Source organism: Microtus pennsylvanicus, chromosome 1, assembly GCF_037038515.1.
Source record: "Microtus pennsylvanicus isolate mMicPen1 chromosome 1, mMicPen1.hap1, whole genome shotgun sequence".
NCBI classification, from domain to species: Eukaryota; Metazoa; Chordata; class Mammalia; order Rodentia; family Cricetidae; genus Microtus; species Microtus pennsylvanicus.
Genome location: NC_134579.1, coordinates 77,262,829 through 77,282,917, shown reverse-complemented (window position 1 = coordinate 77,282,917; position 20,089 = coordinate 77,262,829). Strand labels below are relative to the sequence as shown.

General features: G+C 48.5%; 1 protein-coding gene across 1 annotated transcript; it reads right to left on the bottom strand.

Annotated features, from left to right (window-relative positions):
* Window positions 1-662: 662 nt before the first annotated feature.
* On the bottom strand, window positions 663-20,018 carry Lrrc74b (leucine rich repeat containing 74B). Its single transcript, XM_075956147.1, has 9 exons — window positions 19,836-20,018; window positions 18,976-19,118; window positions 18,599-18,731; window positions 17,290-17,496; window positions 13,036-13,145; window positions 12,123-12,238; window positions 9,119-9,197; window positions 7,401-7,496; window positions 663-1,805 (listed from the first exon to the last, which is right to left on the bottom strand). The coding sequence occupies exons 1-9, from the start codon at window positions 19,969-19,971 to the stop codon at window positions 1,632-1,634; spliced, it is 1,194 nt and encodes a 397-aa protein (XP_075812262.1). The 5' UTR covers window positions 19,972-20,018; the 3' UTR covers window positions 663-1,631.
* Window positions 20,019-20,089: the final 71 nt, after the last annotated feature.

The following is a 20,089-nucleotide window of genomic DNA, read 5'->3' as shown; positions in this document are numbered from 1 at the left end:
TTTTTTTTTTTTGGTTTTTCGAGACAGGGTTTCTCTGTGGTTTTGGAGCCTGTCCTGGAACTAGCTCTTGTAGACCAGGCTGGTCTCGAACTCACAGAGATCCGCCTGCCTCTGCCTCCCGAGTGCTGGGATTAAAGGCGTGCGCCACCACCGCCCGGCCCCAATACTTTCTTTTATACATTGCCTTGGTCATGGTGATTTAGCACATCAATAAAAAATAAAAAATAAACAGAAATCCATATCCTGTAGCTGTCAACCCTGGGTTCTCCATACCCTAGAGTCTACCATGTGTGTATTGGTCTAATCTGGACATTTCACAGAAAGAGAATCATACACTACGTGATCTTTACTATTGTCTCACAGCTTATCTAAAGTTCCATCTATGTGGGAACTGATGGCTTTCCTTCAAAAGCAACTTTATTATTATTATATAATTAACTCATTCTTTCAAAATGACGCATTTGCTAGCCTGACTTCTACCACATTTGCAGCTGTATAACAATCACCATAATCAACTTTATATCGTTAATGGCCACAAAATTTATTCCTTTGTGGTAAACAGTACTCCACTATGTGTATGTGCCAATTGAATTGATCCACTGGCATCTTTTGGACACTCTGGATATTATGAGCGGTGCTGCTAAGAACAGTTGTGAGGTGTTAAATTATTTTCACCACATTTATTTATTTATGTGTGCGGAGGGACGCATTGCCACAGCATATGTGTGGAGGTCAGAGGACAACTGTGGGGGCCCATTCTTTCCTTCCACCATGTGGGCTCTGGAGCACAAGGTCTGGGCATCATGCGTGGTAGCAAGAGCCTTTACCTTCTGGACTGTCTCCCTGGCTCCCATCACAGGCGTTTGAGAACATTCACATTTCAATCAGCTTCGTCATGACACAGAGCTGTCTTTAGGGACTGTCTCTAGGCATCCATGATTCTTTCAAGCAGGGTCTCACTGTGTACCCCAGTCTGGTCTTAAGTCACTCTGCTTCTGACACTGTCTCCCAAGGGCCAGAATCACAAGCGCATGCCACCAGCTCTATAAACACCTTTTTTATTTTTCTTTTTTGAGACAGGGTCTTATGTAGGCCAGGCTGGCCTCAAACTCAACTATGTTGTGGAGGATGGCCTTGAATTTCTGTTTCTCCTGCCTACACTTCTGACGTGCTCAAATCATAGGCATGCATAACTGTGCTTCTTTCTATGGTGCTGTGGAATCAAACCCAGGGTTTCTGTATGCTAGGCACACACTCTGCTGAGTTACGTACCTGGGCGGTCTGCATAGGCTGTCTGTGCAGCTCTGGCTATGTCTGCAGATTAGTCAGTGGGCTAGCCTGAAGCACATGGTGATTTGACAGCCTGGAATGCAAAGGAAACTTGCCTTCCAGTGGTTCTAACTGTTTGCCTTCTCGAGAGTTTGGGAATTCCATTGGCATCTCTCCTTATATTTCGTCTGACAGGGTCACCAGAACAGGAACACCTGGATGACAGCGATGTCATTGTCCTTACGTCTACATTATTCATGGGAAGTTTTTTTGGTTGAATGAAGGAGCCATAGCAAATGAAGCCCAGATTATGGCAGATGCCATAGAGCACATGGTATATGGAGTGGGCAGCCGTGTGGACATTACAGTGGCATACTAGAGAGACCAGAGGCACTTGGGGCAGATGCTGTGTGGGAAGGTGTGGAGGCTGATGGCCAGTCTTTTCTTCTGGATATGTTATTCTTTATACAAAGTCCTGGAAGAATTGTGTTCACTGAGTTAGCGAGGTCATCGCACTCTCTGTTCACTTGGATATCCTAAGAAGAGACCGTTGAGAGGCAGTTATTAGCACTGAGGATCTGATTGTTCTCATTTGCATACCCAGCCCTCAGAGAAGCTCTTTGGGGCATTTTCCTTTCTTGTGGACTAGGATCTCATGACCCCCCTCCTCATTCTATCAAAATAGGGAAGGAAAGGAACTCAAGGAGGCATTGTGGTAATGTGAATAAGAATGACCCTCATAGGCTCATATATTTGAATGTGTGGTCCCCAGTTGATTGAATTGCTTGAGGAAGGATTAGGAAGTGTGGCCTTGTTGGAGGAGGTGTGTCACTGTGGGTGACAGGGGTAGGGGGCTGGCGTGGGGCTTGAGTTTTCAAACTCCCACACCATTCCCAGGAGCCCTCCCTGCCTCACACTTGTGGATCAGGATGTAAGCACTTGGCATCTGCTCCAGCATCATGCCTGCCTGCCTGCTGCCATGCTCCCTCCCATGATGGTTGTGCTAGTTTGATGTAATTGAGTAATTTCATAGGGAGTGGCACTATTAGGAGGTATGTTTTGTTGGATTGGGCATGGCCTTTTTAGACGAAGTATGTCACTATGGGGTGGACCTTGAGGTTTCCTATGCTCAGGATACCACCTAGTGTCTCAGGATACCTACCGCCTAGTGCCTCAGGATACCTACCGCCTAGTGTCTCAGGATACCGCCTAGTGTCTCAGGATACCTACCGCCTAGTGTCTCAGGATACCTACCGCCTAGTGTCTCAGGATACCTACTGCCTGGTGTCTCAGGATACCTACCGCCTAGTGTCTCAGGATACCTACCGCCTAGTGTCTCAGGATACCGCCTAGTGTCTCAGGATACCTACCGCCTGGTGTCTCAGGATACCTACCGCCTGGTGTCTCAGGATACCTACCGCCTAGTGTCTCAGGATACCGCCTAGTGTCTCAGGATACCTACCGCCTAGTGTCTCAGGATACCTACCGCCTAGTGTCTCAGGATACCTACCGCCTGGTGTCTCAGGATACCTACCGCCTAGTGTCTCAGGATACCTACCGCCTAGTGTCTCAGGATACCTACCGCCTGGTGTCTCAGGATACCTACCGCCTGGTGTCTCAGGATACCTACCGCCTAGTGTCTCAGGATACCGCCTAGTGTCTCAGGATACCTACCGCCTAGTGTCTCAGGATACCTACCGCCTAGTGTCTCAGGATACCTACCGCCTGGTGTCTCAGGATACCTACCGCCTAGTGTCTCAGGATACCTACCGCCTAGTGTCTCAGGATACCTACCGCCTAGTGTCTCAGGATACCGCCTAGTGTCTCAGGATACCTACCGCCTAGTGTCTCAGGATACCGCCTAGTGTCTCAGGATACCTACCGCCTAGTGTCTCAGGATACCTACCGCCTAGTGTCTCAGGATACCTACCGCCTAGTGTCTCAGGATACCTACTGCCTGGTGTCTCAGGATACCACCTAGTGTCTCAGGATACCTACCGCCTGGTGTCTCAGGATACCGCCTAGTGTCTCAGGATACCTACCGCCTAGTGTCTCAGGATACCGCCTAGTGTCTCAGGATACCTACCGCCTAGTGTCTCAGGATACCGCCTGGTGTCTCAGGATACCTACCACCTAGTGTCTCAGGATACCTACCGCCTAGTGTCTCAGGATACCGCCTAGTGTCTCAGGATACCTACCGCCTAGTGTCTCAGGATACCTACCGCCTAGTGTCTCAGGATACCTACCGCCTAGTGTCTCAGGATACCTACTGCCTGGTGTCTCAGGATACCACCTAGTGTCTCAGGATACCTACTGCCTGGTGTCTCAGGATACCTACCGCCTAGTGTCTCAGGATACCGCCTAGTGTCTCAGGATACCTACCGCCTGGTGTCTCAGGATACCTACTGCCTAGTGTCTCAGGATACCTACTGCCTGGTGTCTCAGGATACCTACCGCCTAGTGTCTCAGGATACCGCCTAGTGTCTCAGGATACCTACCGCCTAGTGTCTCAGGATACCGCCTAGTGTCTCAGGATACCTACCGCCTAGTGTCTCCTAGATGCCTGCCTGCATGTCACCATGGTCTCCATAATGATGATAACGGACTGAACCTCTGCAATTGTAAGCCGCTACTCCAATTAAACATTTTCCTTTATTAGAGTTGCATGGTCATGGTATCTCTTCATAGCCATAGAAACCCTAACTAAATCCCGATGGTGGTGGCGCACGCCTTTAATCCCAGCACTCGGGAGGCAGAGACAGGCGGATCTCTGTGAGTTCGAGGCCAGCCTGGTCTACAAGAGCTAGTGCCAGGACAGGCTCCAAAGCTACAGAGAAACCTTGTCTCAGAAAAAAAAAAAAACATATTAAGACAATAGTCATGGACTCACCCTCTGTAACCACGAGTCTAAAATTAAATGTTTTCTTTTATAATTTGCCTTAGTCTTTGTGTTTTGTAAGAAGTAAGAAAGTAACTAAGACATGTGTGTACTATTTCTTGATCTGGTTTAGTTACATGAATGCATGCTATTTGATTGCTGTCTTTAATTTATTTCAATTCCGTTTTTGTTTTGTTTTATTTATTTGTGTTTTGAGACAAGGTCTCACGTTATAGTCTGGCCTCAAGCTCACTCTATAGCTGATGCCAGCCTTGAAATTCTGAACTTCTCAGTTGTACCCCCACCAAGTTCTGGGATTCTATAATAAACAATTAAATGAATGGCTTGGAAAGAACCAGTTACTGGAGTCTTTTCATGTAAGTAAGTACCTTCCTTTTGTTTTTCTAGATTTATTTTTACTTTGCTATTTTATGTACATGAGTTTTTTTGATTGTATGTGTGTTTGTACACCACATGCATGTCCAGAAGAGGGCATTGGATCCCCTAGGATTGGGGTTATGGATGTGAGCCACCATGTGGGTGCTGGGAGTTGAACATGGGTCCTCTGCAAGAGCAAAGCGTGCTTTGAACTGCGGAGCCGTCGCTCCCGTCTTCCTGAAAGCTCTTTCTACAGGTCTGTCATCGCATTTCATATCTCAATTTTTAATGATTTTTGTTTGTTTTATGAGACAAGGTTTAAAACTTTTTAAAGTATAAAATGAGGGGTTTGGAGGGCTGGAGAGATGGCTGAGCAGTTAAGAGTGCTTGCCGTTTTGGCAGAGGACCTGGATTTGGTTCTCAGCATTCACATGGCAGCTTTACAACTGGCAACTCCAGTTCTAAGAAATCTGGCACTCTCTTCTGGCCTCTTTGGGCACCAGGCAGGCAGGCAACGAACATACATATAAACAGGGGAAAAATCATACACATAAATAAAAATAGATAAATCTAAAAAAGAAGTATAAAATTTTTAATGAATCTGGGATGTCACTATGATGCCTGGACTTGTCTCAAGTAATCCCCCTGCCTCATCCAGTAGCCAGGATTAAAGGCACACTTCACCAAAAGCATCTTTTATCTCATTTTCATGGTGGGGGAAGGTGGCATTTGCCTTCTTGTACATAATGTTAAAACTTTACTTGGTCTATAAGCACATCCCTCAAAGCCAGATAAAATCTAGGCTAGTCAGATTGGCTGGTAGCAGGCAGGCAGCAAAGGATTAAGTATGAGGACACTGAGGAAAATTGCAGCAGCACTTGGTATCCAAGTCTCCTGACAGTCAGAACGCCCTTTATGTTTAAACATCCTTAAAGCTACAGTTAGGTTGTCTCTACTACATCAGAAGTGAAGGCATCATGGATTTCCCCAATGCATGTGCACTAATAAGAGTTTGTGTCTTCAAAAGACTTGATGTTATTGGGCAGTGGTGGCGTATGCCTTGAAACCCAGCACTCAGGAGACAGAGGAAGGTGGATCTTCGTGAGTCTGAGGCGAGCCAGGACTACAGAGGGATTTCTAGGATAGCCAGGGCTACACAGAGAAACCCTGTCTTGGAAAAACCAAAATCAAATAAAACAAAACAAAACACCTGATGTCATCACAGCATCACTGATGTCATCACAGCACTGCTGATGTCACCACAGGATCACTGATGTCATTATAGTACCGCTGATGTCATCACAGCATCACTGATGTCATTGCAGCACCACTAATGTCATCACAACACCGCTGATGTCATCACAGCACCATTGATGTCATCACAGCACCACTGATGTCATCACAACATCACTGATATGATCACAGCATCACTGATGTCATCACAGCACCGCTGATGTCACCACAGGATCACTGATGTCATTACAGCACCGCTGATGTCATTACAGCACCGCTGATGTCATCACAGCACCACTAATGTCATCACAACACTGCTGATGTCATCACAGCACCGCTGATGTCATCACAGCACCACTGATGTCGTTACAGCACTGCTGGTGTCATTACAGCACTGCTGATGTCATCACAGCACCGCTGATGTCACCACAGCATCACCAACGTCATCACAGCACCACTGATGTCATCACAGCATCACTGACATTGACACAACCTCACTATTGTCACCACAGCATCACTGACATTGATACAACCTCACTATTGTCACCACAGCATCACTGACATTGACACAACCTCACTATTGTCACCACAGCATCACTGACATTGTCACAACCTCACTATTGTCATCACAGTATCACTTGCACGGAGGTCCTGACATGTCCACTTTTGTGAGCTTTTCTAGAGGATCCTGGTGAATTAGTCATGTGTGAATTAGTCATGTGTGAAGAGACACCATGACCAAGGCAACTTACAAAGAAAAAAGTTAATTGGAACTCATGGTTCCAGAGGGTTAGAGTCCATGACCATCAGGTGGGGAGCATGGCAGCAGGCAGGCAGGACATTGAGCAGTAGCTAAAAGCGTACATATAATCTACAAGCAGGAGACAGGGAGAGAGAGGACATGCTAACTGGAAATGTTGTGGGTTTTTGAAACCTCAAAACCCACCCCAATGACACACCTCAGCCACACCTCCTAATCCTTATCAAACAGTTCCACCAGCTTGGGCCTAAGCATCCAAACACATGAGTGTACGGGGACCATTCTCATTCAACACCACATTCCACTTCTGCCCGCCCCCAGGCTCATGGCCAGATCATAATGTGAAATGCATTTAGTCCAACTTCAAAAGTTCCCATAGTCTTTTAGTCTCAGGACTTTAAAATCCACGTGTGGTAGTAGGACTTTAATTCTCTGTGAGTACACACACAAGTATGCAAGATTAGCCTGGTCTATGTAGTAACCTCCAGGACAGTCAGAGCTACATAGAGAGTCCATCTCAAAATAAAATAAAACACTATTTAAAAGTCCAAATTCTTTCAGAGACTCAAGGCAATCTCTCAGTTGTAACCTCCTGTAACATAAAATTTTAAATTATAGACTTTTAACATACAATGGCACGAGTTGGAGTGGCTTAATGTCCCACAGGCCTGGTTTACCGTGTACCTGGGCAGGAATAGGACAGCTGACTCCACATTGTCCTCTAACATGGGATGTCACTAGCTCTAGCTGTCTCCCCCACTGTCCTCTAACATGGGGATGTCACTAGCTCTCAGATGTCTCCCCCACTGTCCTCTAACATGGGGCTGTCACTAGCTCTCAGATCTCCTGGCAGATCACAGGAGGCTCAAAAGAAGCTCTTACAGAGAGGTCCAGCAGTTCCAGGGCAGATGATCTGTTGTTCCGGATGGACTTAAGGAGACTGACATATCCTTCACTTCGAATGGGATTCTTGGAAATCTAAGAAAGATGAATATACCAGGATACTAGAGCCTTTTATGGGGACTCATGCCCATAACCCCAGTGCTCAGGAGGTAGAAGCAGGAGGATTAGTTCGAGACTACTTACCAAGTTAAGAGCCCACTAAGGGTTGAAGAGATGGCTCGGTGGCTAAGAACACTGGCTTCTTTTCCAGAGAACCTGAGTTCAATTCCTACCACCCACACTAGTCTCAGGGGATCTGATACCCTCTTCTGGCCCCTGAAGGGCACCAGACATATATGTGGTACACAGATATATATACAAGTAAAACACTCAAGCATAAATAAATCTTAAAAAATTTAAAACAAAACACAAAAACCAAGGTCTTGAGAGGCAGCTTAGCAGTTAAGACACTTGCTTCTCTTAAAGAGGATCCAATTCAGTACCAAGCAGCCTCGTGGGATAGCTCACAACTACTTGTAAATCCAGTTCCCAGGTCCGGTGCCCTGTTACTTCTATTTACCCAGGCACACATAAAAAAACAAAAGCCAACAAATGACCTTAAAACAACAACAATAAGCTGGGCGATGGTGGCGCACGCCTTTAATCCCAGCACTCGGGAGGCAGAGGCAGGCGTATCTCTGTGAGTTCGAGACCAGCCTGGTCTACAGAGCTAGTTCCAGGACAGGCTCCAAAGCCACAGAGAAACCCTGTCTCGAAAAACCAAAAAAAAAAAAAAAAAAAAAAAAAAAAAACCCAAAAAACCCAAAAAACACAACAACAACAACAATAAAAAGAATGTTCTTAGTAGGCCATGCTTCTGATTGACAATAACCACTAAGGGTTGAAGAGATGGCTCGGTGGCTGGTGAACTAGATCAATAGGACCCATGGAAGGGAAGTGCGAAGAGGGTGGATCCAGCAGTGAACTCTGTAGATATCGGGGTGAGAAAATAGCCTGTGGGCCCCAACCCCCTGAAAAGAGGTTGTTCATCCAGGTGGGATTCTGAGACTCACTGTGTCTTGGGGATTGTCTAACAGGTAGCTGGAAACATGAACTTGAAATTGGTCTTGGTTCCTATGTCACAGGAGGTGGAATTGCTAATGACTGGGAAGCTAGGGGCCAGGCAGAGCCAGGCTCACTCCAACTCCCACGCTGAGATGAACACCCCCTCCCCAGGCTCCTCCCCCATACACGTTGGTACAGCAGAGAACTGCTCACCTCACCTGGCTCCTTCCCTTCTGGTTTTGCTATCACCCTGTCTAGTGCCCCACTCATCACCTGCAAACCTCTGGACACAAAAACCTCAGGCATGTCTCAACTATGGCCAGTCAGCACCCCTGAGCTGACCCTGGGTTTCATTGGGGACAGCAGAGGTGCAGGGGAGAGAATGAGAGTAAGCTGAGGGATGCGTGGCTGCCTTCCCCACCGTGGAACTCCTGTGAGCAGGACAAAGAACTGCAGGGAGTTGCCAGGGCCACTGGGAAAAGGGTGGAAAGGAAGAGTCAGAGGTGAGTCGTGGTCACAGGAAGCTAGGAGGTTCCCTCCCAGAGATGCCCATGTGCTGTCTCTGCAGCGAAGGGGCTGGTGGGAGAAAGGGCTGTATGAAGAGACACAGGGTCAGTCTGTGCTGGAGCCTCCCCGACCAGGCTCAGACTTACAATAAGAATCCGAAGTGTCTGGTTGACTTGCAGTCCCAGTCCCAACCTCAGGGCCCCTGCCATGGAGATTCGGTTGTTTCTGCAGCAAGAGAAACATATGTGTCAGAGTTAATCAGCAAAGGAGCCCACTAATACATGGATGGATAGATGAAATGTAGTGTGTATCTACAATAGAGTCTATTCAGCCATAAAGAAAGAAATACTGTGTCATCTGAAGCAAATGGATGGACCAGGAGGGCATTATGTTAAGTGAAACAAGCCAGACAGAAAGCCTACACAAACACTAACAACAGCAACAACCTGGAAAGTATATTAGTAATTACTAGAGATCAGGACAGATATGAAGAGGAGAAAAGAAAAATAAAATAAAAGGGAGGCTGGATGGGGTCAGCACATCTGCAGGCATGTGAGGAAGCATCCCACCTAACCCCATCTGCATCACAGATTTCCAGTTTGCAGGACTCAGTGCCTCGGAGCCCCTGCCTGAGCTGCTTCCCACAGATTGGGTTTCACAGTGCAGCTCTCCTCTCAGGCCCAGGTCACGGGGGTGGGGGAGGGGTATGCTGCTGCACACAGGAGCATCTTCTAAGCTCAAAGAGCCTAGGAGCTGGCACCCCTCCTCTCCACTGGGGGCACTCTAGGTGTGCTTGTGTAGATGGAAGCTGCCATGTAGAACTGGTTTTGAAAGCATGGAAGATGCATAGTCGAGAAGGTCATGGAGAGAAACTGAGGCATTGTTCCTTTTTGCGTTAGGGTGAGGCCCAAGGGACCACTGATGAAGGGGAGGTCTCAGTTGCAATAGAGATCCCAGAACTGGGATATCCACCAAGATGCAGGTGTGGTGGGGAGTGGTAGGAAGACAGCTATGTGCAGAGATGGGGCTACTAAAACCCTCTGGAGCCCCAAAGATGACAAGTCTCAAATTGAATTCACATTGCCAGATTTTACTTTTGCTTAGGTGTGATTGTTTTTAATCCTCCAGTTCTTCCCACTTGGAATAAGAATGTTTAAGTATGCAGCTTGCTTTTGATTTTAGAAGAACCCAGTGACAGACTCTGGGTTTTTAAAGTTCTTTCTTTCTTTCTTTCTTTCTTTCTTTCTTTCTTTCTTTCTTTCTTTCTTTCTTTCTCTCTTTCTTTTTTTTTTATTAGGTTGAGTGCAAGAACCTGATGAGTTCAGAAAGAAACTGTCAGCCGGGCGATGGTGGCACACGCCTTTAATCCCAGCACTCGGGAGGCAGAGGCAGGCAGATCTCTGTGAGTTCGAGACCAGCCTGGTCTACAGAGCTAGTTCCAGGACAGGCTCCAAAAGCCACAGAGAAACCCTGTCTCGAAAAAAAAACAAAAAAACAAACAAACAGAAAGAAACTGTCAGGTCCCTGAAGCTGGAGTTGCAAGCAGTTGGGAGCCATCTGATGTGGGAGCTGAAAACCAAACTCGGGTCCTCTGTAAGAGCAGTACATGTTCTGAATCCCCAAGCCATCTCTCCATCGCCAAGAAACTCCATTTTTAACAAATATTTATTTATTATGTATATGGTAGTATGCCTGCATGGCCAGAAGAGGGCACCAGATCTACCTACAGACGGCTGTGAGCCAACATGTGGGTGCTGAGAATTGAACTCAGGACCTCTGAAAGAGCAGCCAGTGTTCTTAACCTCTGAGCCATCGTCCCAGCTTCAAGACTGCACTTTTAAGGAAACTTTGGACTTGTTTTGTTTTTTGGTTGTTTTGTTTTCCAAGAAAGGGCTTCTCTCTGTATCTTTGGCTATCGTGAAACTCACTCTGTAGACCAGGTTGGCTTCAAACTCAGGGATCTGCCTGCCTGCCTTTGTCTCCTAAGTGCTGGGATCAAAAACATGTGCTACTACCACCCAGCTGAGACTTTGGACTTTCAAAAAGATCTTGGATGTTTAAAATCCTGGATTTTTTTTTAAAAAAATATATGTATATGAGCATTTTGCTTTATGTATGTAGATTCACCACATGTGTGCCTGGTGCCCACAGAAATCAGAAGAGGGCATCAGAGTCTCTGGAACTAGATTTGCGGTTTATTGTGAGATATCATGTAGGGGCTAGAAACCAAATCCGGGTCCTCTATAAGAGCAACAAATGCTCTTAACTACTGAGCCATCTCTCCCATCCTGAAGTGTTGGGATTTTAAGGCCTATATTTTACATTGTAAAATAAACATGAGGCCTTGGGGACCCGGGATGGGAAATTATGCCTTAACGTGTTTGTGTGTCAAGTTAACAAAGGATGGGTTGTGCCTGTCAGTTTTTATTGTCAGTTTGACACAGTCTAGAATTATCTGGACGTGCTCGCTTTGGCAGCACATATACTAAAATTGGAACGATATAGAATTACCGAGAAGAGTCTCAATGAATAGGAATTACCTAGGTCAGGTTGGCCTACAACGTGTCTTTGGGGGTTGTCCTGGTTGCTAAGCGATGTAGAAAGACTCACCCCGGATGTGGGTGGCACCACAAATAAACTGTGAAGACAGCGAGCAGCAGCGTGAAGAACGCTCTCGGCTCTTGGCTGTGAGTGTGATGTGTTCTTCCTGAGGTGCTTACGTCTAACCAGCATTGTAAGCTGGGTGAACCCTTCCTCTAAAGTAGCTTTTCGTCAGCATGTTTCATCACAGCAATAGAAGTGAAATAAGGAGTAAGACACCACTCCTGATATATGTGATGTGGGGCCATGAGCCCACAGCCCGCGGGCACGCTAGACACCACTCCTGATATATGTGATGTGAGGCCATGAGCCCACAGCCCGCGGGCACGCTAGACACCACTCCTGATTTATGTGATGTGGGGCCATGAGCCCACAGCTTGCAGGCATGCGAGACAAGCACTGTACCAACTTAGTTACACCCCAGCCCCCAGCAACAGCCTTGAATGAGGACAGAGCTCTCTGCAGCATTGAGGCTCTGGCCACACAGCAGGAGCAGTGTGAACAGCATCCAATCACTGTGTGGCCGAGAGTGGCACCCTCGTTTCTCACCTCATGTTCAGTTCTTCCAACACGTTGTTGGCCTTGAGGGCCTCGCCTATTGCAGAGGCTCCAGAGTCTCCAAAGCCATTATGAGAGATATCTAGCACTTTCAAGAATATATTTGCCTAGAACATAGAGAGCAAAGCCATGAGTTCACATCTAATGGTGCAGAAAGCCATAGGGCCAGGGCTCCAGCCTCAGCGCGCAGGAGAGCCAGAGCAATGCCGAAGACAGAGAGGTCCTGGGACAGAGTTAGCAGGAGCTCTCAGGCACCAGTGACCAAACAACCTGAAGAGCAGCAGAGGATGATGGGTAGAGTTACGGGCAATTCTCAGAGATGATCAGATCCACACCTATGGGGAAATTCCCAAGGCAGGTATCCTAGGGCGCAGAGATCTGGGGACAGGGCACCTACATGAAGCCTGCCCAAGAGACTGTGATTAGGGAAGGGTGAGTGTTCTGACCTGACCCTTTCTGGGGTGGGACCCCCACCTACCCACTGCAGTCAGCTCTATAAGAGGGCATGGCAGTGGCTGTGTTTCCAAGGTCATTGTCATTGGACAGTGACAATGCCTCATGATATCCTGGGAGGGCCTGAAACATCTATTTCCAGATCTATAGCCTTTCAGGGAAGCACTGACGGGGTTGTGCTGGCACACATCTCTGTGTGCTAATAATGTCACCAGGCTGCACAGATGTCCCTTACCAGCTGAATGTGATGTCTGGAGGAGGGCAGCTGACACTATCTACAGACCCCTAGAGACCCTTCAGGAAATGGACTGAGAGTCAGTGCAGAGTATTATCATTTACTGGTGGTGGGAAAACAGGTCATCTTAGACGTACCATGTTAAGAACTGGCTCGGGGAAAACTTCCCTAAAGGAGAGGCAGGCTATGAGGACTGAGTGGGCGAGGGTCTCATACCTCCAGGCCCTTGGCAAATGCAACGGCTCCCGGGCCTCGAAGGTGATTCCAACTGAGGTTAAGCTCTGTGAGTCCTGTGTTTTCTGCTAAGGCAGGTCCAAGGATCTCTCCTGAGGAGCACCAAGAGATTTTTATGACAAACAAAAATGTTATGTTCAAAAATGACCTGATGCTCACCATGTCCTGGAACTTCTGCTGGCAGGAAGGTGACAAAGTTCAGTGTATACCTGGACTACATGCAAGGAACATGTGTGTGTGCACATGTATACACCAGCACAGGGTCTTCTCCTACAACACAGACAGGTCACTCTGTCATCCAGACTGGCCTTAAACTCCAGATTATCTTGTTGTCACCTCCATTGTGCTGACAATACAAACAAGAGCCACCATGCTCAGCAAGGAATCCACATCTAATTGGGAAGAGATGAATTCAGAGTAACGAGATTCCAACTATTCTAATCTACAAACAAAAAGGCTAGAGATGCAGTGGTAGTTTTGATGAGGTCTGGAAGGAAGGACAGAGCAGGTGACCTAGAATCAAGGAATCCACACGCGTGCGCATGTGATGGACACAGGGATGCACACATGATGGACACAGGGATGCACACATGATGGACAGCAGGGATGCACACATGATGGACAGCAGGGATGCACACATGATGGACACAGGGATGATGGACACAGGGATGCACACATGATGGACACAGGGATGCACACATGATGGACACAGGGATGATGGACACAGGGATGATGGACACAGGGATGATGGACACAGGGATGCACACATGATGGACACAGGGATGCACACATGATGGACACAGGGATGCACACATGATGGACACAGGGATGATGGACACAGGGATGATGGGCACAGGGATGCACACATGATGGACACAGGGATGATGGACACAGGGATGATGGGCACAGGGATGCACACATGATGGACACAGGGATGCACACATGATGGACACAGGGATGCACACATGATGGACACAGGGATGCACACATGATGGACACAGGGATGCACACATGATGGACACAGGGATGCACACATGATGGACACAGGGATGCACACATGATGGAAAAGAGAATGCACACAAAGTGAAACTGGGTTGATGCTGAAGCTGGTGGAGAGGCAGCAGGAATCAGGTGGGCACTTGTGAGTCCGCAAACGCTAAGCCGAGTACACAGGTGCTGTTGTATGTATGGCTGAGCAGCTCCTGTAAGAGCTATGCGGCTGGACGAATGTTCCAGCAAGATTCCTATTGGCTGTGGGCACCTGCAGAGACAGAGCCCTCTAAGTCTGGTGTAGCTATGGCAGAAAAGAAGAATGAGCGGTAGCAAAAGGAAGAGGGTGGAGCCCTGAGAAAAGCCTAGTATGTCAAATAGGAAGGGGCACACCCTGCAGCCAGCTCTACATTCTGTTAGCACTGACGGGCATGACCCACTGCCAGTTCTCCACAGCCCCAACTCCATCCACAGTCGACTGTGGTTCTCCATGTTGGTTCCCCTTATCCACCTGGCCAAGTGTGTCTCAGCCTCATAAGCTGGGTGTGCAGACTCAGGAGACCTCACCTGTCTCTCCAGGCTGGGTGGGCCCCTCAGGACCCGTGTCTACTGCCCTCCCACTTTCCCGTGCTATTTTAGACTTGTTGACCCCTTACAGCCTCCCCATCTGAATTCGCTCTGCTTGGTTGATCTCTGTGTCTGGACTGGACTCCCTCAAGGATCCAAATTTGGTCTCTTCTCATTATCTTGACAACTAGAGCAAAAAAAGTTGGTTTGAAGTGCTCAGAGGAGCTAGGTATGGTGGTCCACTCCTATATTCCCAGCATACAGGAAGCTGAGGCAGGGGGACCCTTATGTCAAGGCCAGTCTGGACAAAATAGTGAATTCCAAGCCACCCTGAACTGCATAGTGAGACCTGGCCTCAAAAACCAAACCAAACTGAACTAAATCAAACCAAGGAAATAGATGGTGTGTGTGTGTGTGTGTGTGTGTGTGTGTGTGTGTGTGTGTCCCAAGCCTGAGTGCTCCCAGCCTCCTGCTTGGCTAGAACATGCAGCAGCAGGCATATTAGCCCTGAAGAGAATCCTGTGCCACAACTAAGGTTTGGGCATTGTCTCTCGTCCAGGACTGGTTCTGATAACCGGCTCATCACCGTCTTGCAAGGCACACACCTGCAGCGAGTTCTCCACTGCCATAGATCATGCATGACTGAAATTCAAGCCCCTCCACCCCTCAGGAACAAACTGCAGTCCCCTCTTGGAGAAACAAAACTGACTGAATCTGCCCTTCTCCCTTGCACACCTTCACAGGGCTTCAGATCCATCCCCTCCTATTCACTGCCTCTTTGCCACTTGTCTGTCAGAGTCTGTACTTATATGATAGCCCACCCCCAAGGTCCTCGCTGCTTTACTGGGCTGGAGAGATGACAGCCTGGCTGTTCTGGCGGAGGATCCCTATTTGACTCCCAGCACCCACATGGCAGCCCACAGCCGACTGTAACTCCAGTTCCATGCATCTGATGCAGTTCCGTGGATCTGATGCAGGTATCTTCTGTCCTATGGGCATGCAGCACATAGTGCACAGACATGCATGCAGGCAGGCAAACACTCATACACGTGATAAAAAGTTTGGCCTCCAAAATTGGCATGTGGCAGATGACAATATCTAAAAGTCTTAGGCCACGGGGGTCCCTAGAGGGAACTGTATGACCCTAGTCTCTTCCTTTTGCCTCTTTGTTTCCGGATCATGAGTTAAGCGGCCTTTTTCTAATGTTTGCTCAGTCACAGGCCCAATCCATCAAAAGCTGAAATCTCCAAAACTATGAGCCCAAATACATTGTTTCCCTTGGGAAGATGGTTATCTGAGGCATTGGTTATAGTAGCAGCAAGTTAAATTCTCAAGTCCCAAAGACACAGCTACAGTTTGTCAAAGTCTGAAATGAGTGTCTCCTTTAGTTCCATGGACTTTCCACAATACTTTTCTTCTAAGACAGTTGACTTTAGCAGTTAAACTCCAGCACTGAGGTTAGTGCCAATGTGCTCAATTTTCTAAGACAGTCCAGAAATTCCAGAACCCCTGATTAGACAGCTGTCCTGGGACAACGACGATGCCCACTACAGTGCAGACACATGGGCATCTAAGAATTTGCATCAGGTTCTGCTCCAGCTAAGGGCACCAGCTGCTCTTCCAGAGAAGCTGAGTTCAGTTCCCAGCACCCACACTGGGCAGATCACAGCCCTCTGTAACTCCTGCTGCAGAGGACAGGATGTGATCTTCTAGCCACACAGGTACCCACACACATGTGACACACACTCACTCACATTCACATAAGTAGATGTAAATGTTTAAAGAGAAGAATTTGCTTCAGCCAATTCAGGGGATAGAAACCCCTAAAGCCAGGCCCAGGTGACCCTTCCATGCTGCTGGACTGCCCCCAAGTTTCTGGGCTCAATTGGTCTTCCAAGTAGTTATACCTAGCTTCAATTTGTGTAACTAACTGACACATTTAGAGATGAGTGGCATAGGTATTCATATTCCTGGCAAAGCATCCAGCCCATGCAAAGGCCCTGGGGAGACAACAACCGGTTTAAGTAGCCTATCCATGTCTTTCATAGTACTTAGTTTCCCCCCACCTCTGCAGTACCGGTGACTGAACCCAAGACCTCACACACACTAGACAAGCACCTTACCATCGAGTTACATCACAGCCCTTTTACAAAAACACTTGGAATGAAAGCTTCATACCTCCAGCTGTGACCTGAGGGCCACATAGTCCTACTTCCCTTCCAAACCACAGCCTGGTCATTCTCCCCTGATCACCCGTCCAACTACACGGGTGTCTCCCAACCTGGGAAACAGACCTGCATGCTCACAGTTCATCAGCTTCCTGATCAGGCCATGGCTGACTCCCTTCCACCCCACACACAGATTTCAGTTTAAACACCCAACCCTCTCTACAGCAGGTGGTCCGTTCTTTCCTGGGGCCATACATTGCTTCTCTTGGAAGGCCACGAATTCCCGAGAATGCTTTTGTTAGTGTATGTTCCCTGAAGTCAGTAACTTTGTTTTGTTCATAGATCCCCACCCGAGGGCAGTGAGACTTGCCTGGAATGAATTGAGAATTCTGTGTGGTTGGAGAGGTCCGGGATATTTCTAGCAGAAGCTGGGTATGGCCCTCCATTCCCCTCCCCGCCATCAGTGTCCAGTGAGTACTCGTGACCCATGACTGCCCAGACCAAGTATTACCTGCCAGGTCGTTGAGCTGATTATAGCTGAGATCTAGGGATCTCAGGCCCTTATGGAGCAGCAGAAGAGAAGCGAGGTGCTGGGCGGCCTTTTCCTCCAGCCCGTTCCCTCCCAGTTGCATCTTCTGCACAGCGGGGTTTAAGGCCAGGGCAGTGCAGAGAGCCCGGAGCCCTGCAGCTCCAATCTGGTTCTCGGACAGGTCCACATCTGAAGGCAGCACCACTGCTTGGTCAGTAGGAACCATGGCCAGGAGCCACCCTCCTGCATTCCCTGCATCTCATAAACCTCCAGCCCAAGGAAGAGAAGGGCCTCTGCCATCTGATTACCCAGGGATGGCATGGTGGTGGCTTTGCCACCTATTGGCTGGGTCACCTTGGGTTCCCCCATCCCATGATTGTCTGTGAAGAATGCTGTGGTAGAGAGTCAGCTACCCTGTTGGTGACTGGCATCTTGAAACAATGTAACCTCAGCAAAAGCCCTGACCTACTCTAGGGAGTAAAACACACTACCAGTGTGTGCTCATTGTTCCCCGGGTCCAGTTCTGTCATTGCCTTTGATGTTGTCCACAGCCCAGAGAGCTGAGTGGCGCTGCTGTGGTCGTTTTTTAGATGGAGAACAGGCCCAGCAGGGTTGTGCTGCTTGCCTGGGTCAGCTCCTGCTTCATCGGCAGAGCTGTCGTCTGCAAGCAGCCTGGCCCGTCTCCTGCCTTGCCCTTCCAGTTCTCAGTGGACGGAGACCCTGTTTCTCTGTGCCTCTTCCATCCTGCACTCAGGCACCGGGAGTCTATCATGTGCTCGGGTGAGGTGCCCAGCGGGGGAGAGGAGAGTGATAGCCGTGGGATGGGTCAGGCAGAGTGACATTCAGCATTGGCTACACCAATGAGGAAACTCCCAGAAAGTCAAACTCATCCCGCAAGCCTCACCCTGTGATGAGGACCCTCCTTATCCCTTAGCAACACTGCAAGTAAAAAGGCCTGGTGAGGGAACTGTTAGTATTCGGGTATCTGAATTGGTCTGACCTTGGGGTATATGTCCTCAGCAAAGCCACTAACCCTGCCCACCTCCCATCTCTCTTTCCCTCTCTGTCTCTGTCCGTCTGTCTCTGTCTTTCTCTCTTCTACCACTTCTGTCCCCAGTGGCCAGTCTCCCCCAATCTCTTCCCCCCTTTTCCCATTAACTCTCCCTCAATAAAAAAATATCTCCACCTGAATTCTGTTGCATGACATTTTTTTCTAAATTACAATAGGAGCCACTTCCCTGAAGAAAGAGCGCCCCCAAGCATGCCTGCTGCTCAGAAACTCAGCACCTACCAGAGATAACGCTGTTCTTACACAGGACATCAGCCAGAGCCTCTGCCCCAGCCCCGCAGAGCCCATTATCCCGAAGATCCAGGCGCTTGATGTAGAGATTAGAAGTCAACGTGGAAGCCAGAGCCCGGACACCCTGGAAGAGAGCAGAGAGGTACCTGAGGGGCAGAGGGACACAGGACCCTGCCATCTCCTGCAGGAATGTCTGCAGGTCCAGCCCTCACCCCACCACAGCCTCCATTCTGTGCCGCGGGCAGGGGAGATGGGATGCATGGCACAGAGGAAGGCTGGGAGCTTGTGAGATGGACTCAAGGACAAAATGGCCACTGTCTCCCGCATCCTTCCTGCCAAACCTGGTTCTAGCGTCCCTCAACAGATACCTGGGGCCCCAGGCCACGGTGCCGAAGGCTCAATTCAGAAGCACTCCCTTGGCGCAGAAGACGAGAAGCCGGCACAACACTATGGGCCTGGCAAGACTCCAGATAGAGGGTAGCCATGACCTGTTCTTCAAGCCCATGGGTGCCTAACAGTAGACAGGGGGACAAAAGAGGAACTCTACATCGGCACAGCCCTATCACCTTTCCTGCCCTGTCAGTGGTTACCACACTCATAGTTCAGATGAGGACATCGTGGCTAAGAAAGAAAGAAAGAAAGAAAGAAAGAAAGAAAGAAAGAAAGAAAGAAAGAAAGAAAGAAAGAAAGAAAGTTACAGACCTAGTCAGAACCAATGGGAGCCTAACATTGAGGTGTATGCTGGCCCTATCCCATTGTATTCAGGTATCAAAGATCACATTCCCCGCCCCCACCAAAAGCTGGTCTCCAACTGGTTAGCTGAGGAGAGCCTCGAACTCAAGGCTTCAAGCATGGTAGGCAAGCACTATACCAACTGAGCTACATTTTCAGCCCATAGGTCATGTCTACAAACACCTTATGGTGTTTAATAATTCTAAAATAATTCTAGACAAATTTAATACATCCATTAAAATTTTCCTATAGATTGGAAAGGCCAGCCCTGAACCCTTCCAGGTGGAACACACTGTCAGGGTGTTTGATTTACAGGTTATTTTGCAAGACAGTTCTAAGCATTGGGCCTCCTCGAGCCTCCAAGAAGGCAAGGGACTTGTCAGCTGCTGATAATGGAGGATGCGGCCCCACTGAAGGGTGCGGTCCCGCGCCAGTCGGACTCGCACCACCCTTGCGGGAGTAGTCCAACCAGGACCCCACGCGGAGGATTAGGCACCTTCTGCTTCCAGAGCAAAGTGTGAATCTGCGGAGCAGAAATTCTTGGCCTCTAGGGCCTCTGCCTGACTCGCAGTGGCCGCTGCTTCTCTCTCTTGATCTTCATTCTTCGTAGACTCCTTGTCGGAACCCTTCATGTTTACGCTCAATTCCCAGTCGGGGCGCAGAGATTGAGAGCGCACAGCTCACTAGCTGGAACTCTTCCCGGGAATGTGGGCGGTCCCTCTGACTTCATTGACCAATCGAAGTTGATTT

Excerpts from the sequence above, each read along its gene's own strand:
- Lrrc74b (XM_075956147.1), bottom strand. The coding sequence starts at position 19,971 with ATGAAGGGTTCCGACAAGGAGTCTACGAAGAATGAAGATCAAGAGAGA. Across the intron at positions 17,497-18,598 it reads TAAGAACAGCGTTATCTCTG|ATGTGGACCTGTCCGAGAAC; the intron begins GTAGGTGCTGAG and ends TGCTGCCTTCAG. Across the intron at positions 7,497-9,118 it reads AGACACTTCGGATTCTTATT|ATTTCCAAGAATCCCATTCG; the intron begins GTAAGTCTGAGC and ends CATCTTTCTTAG.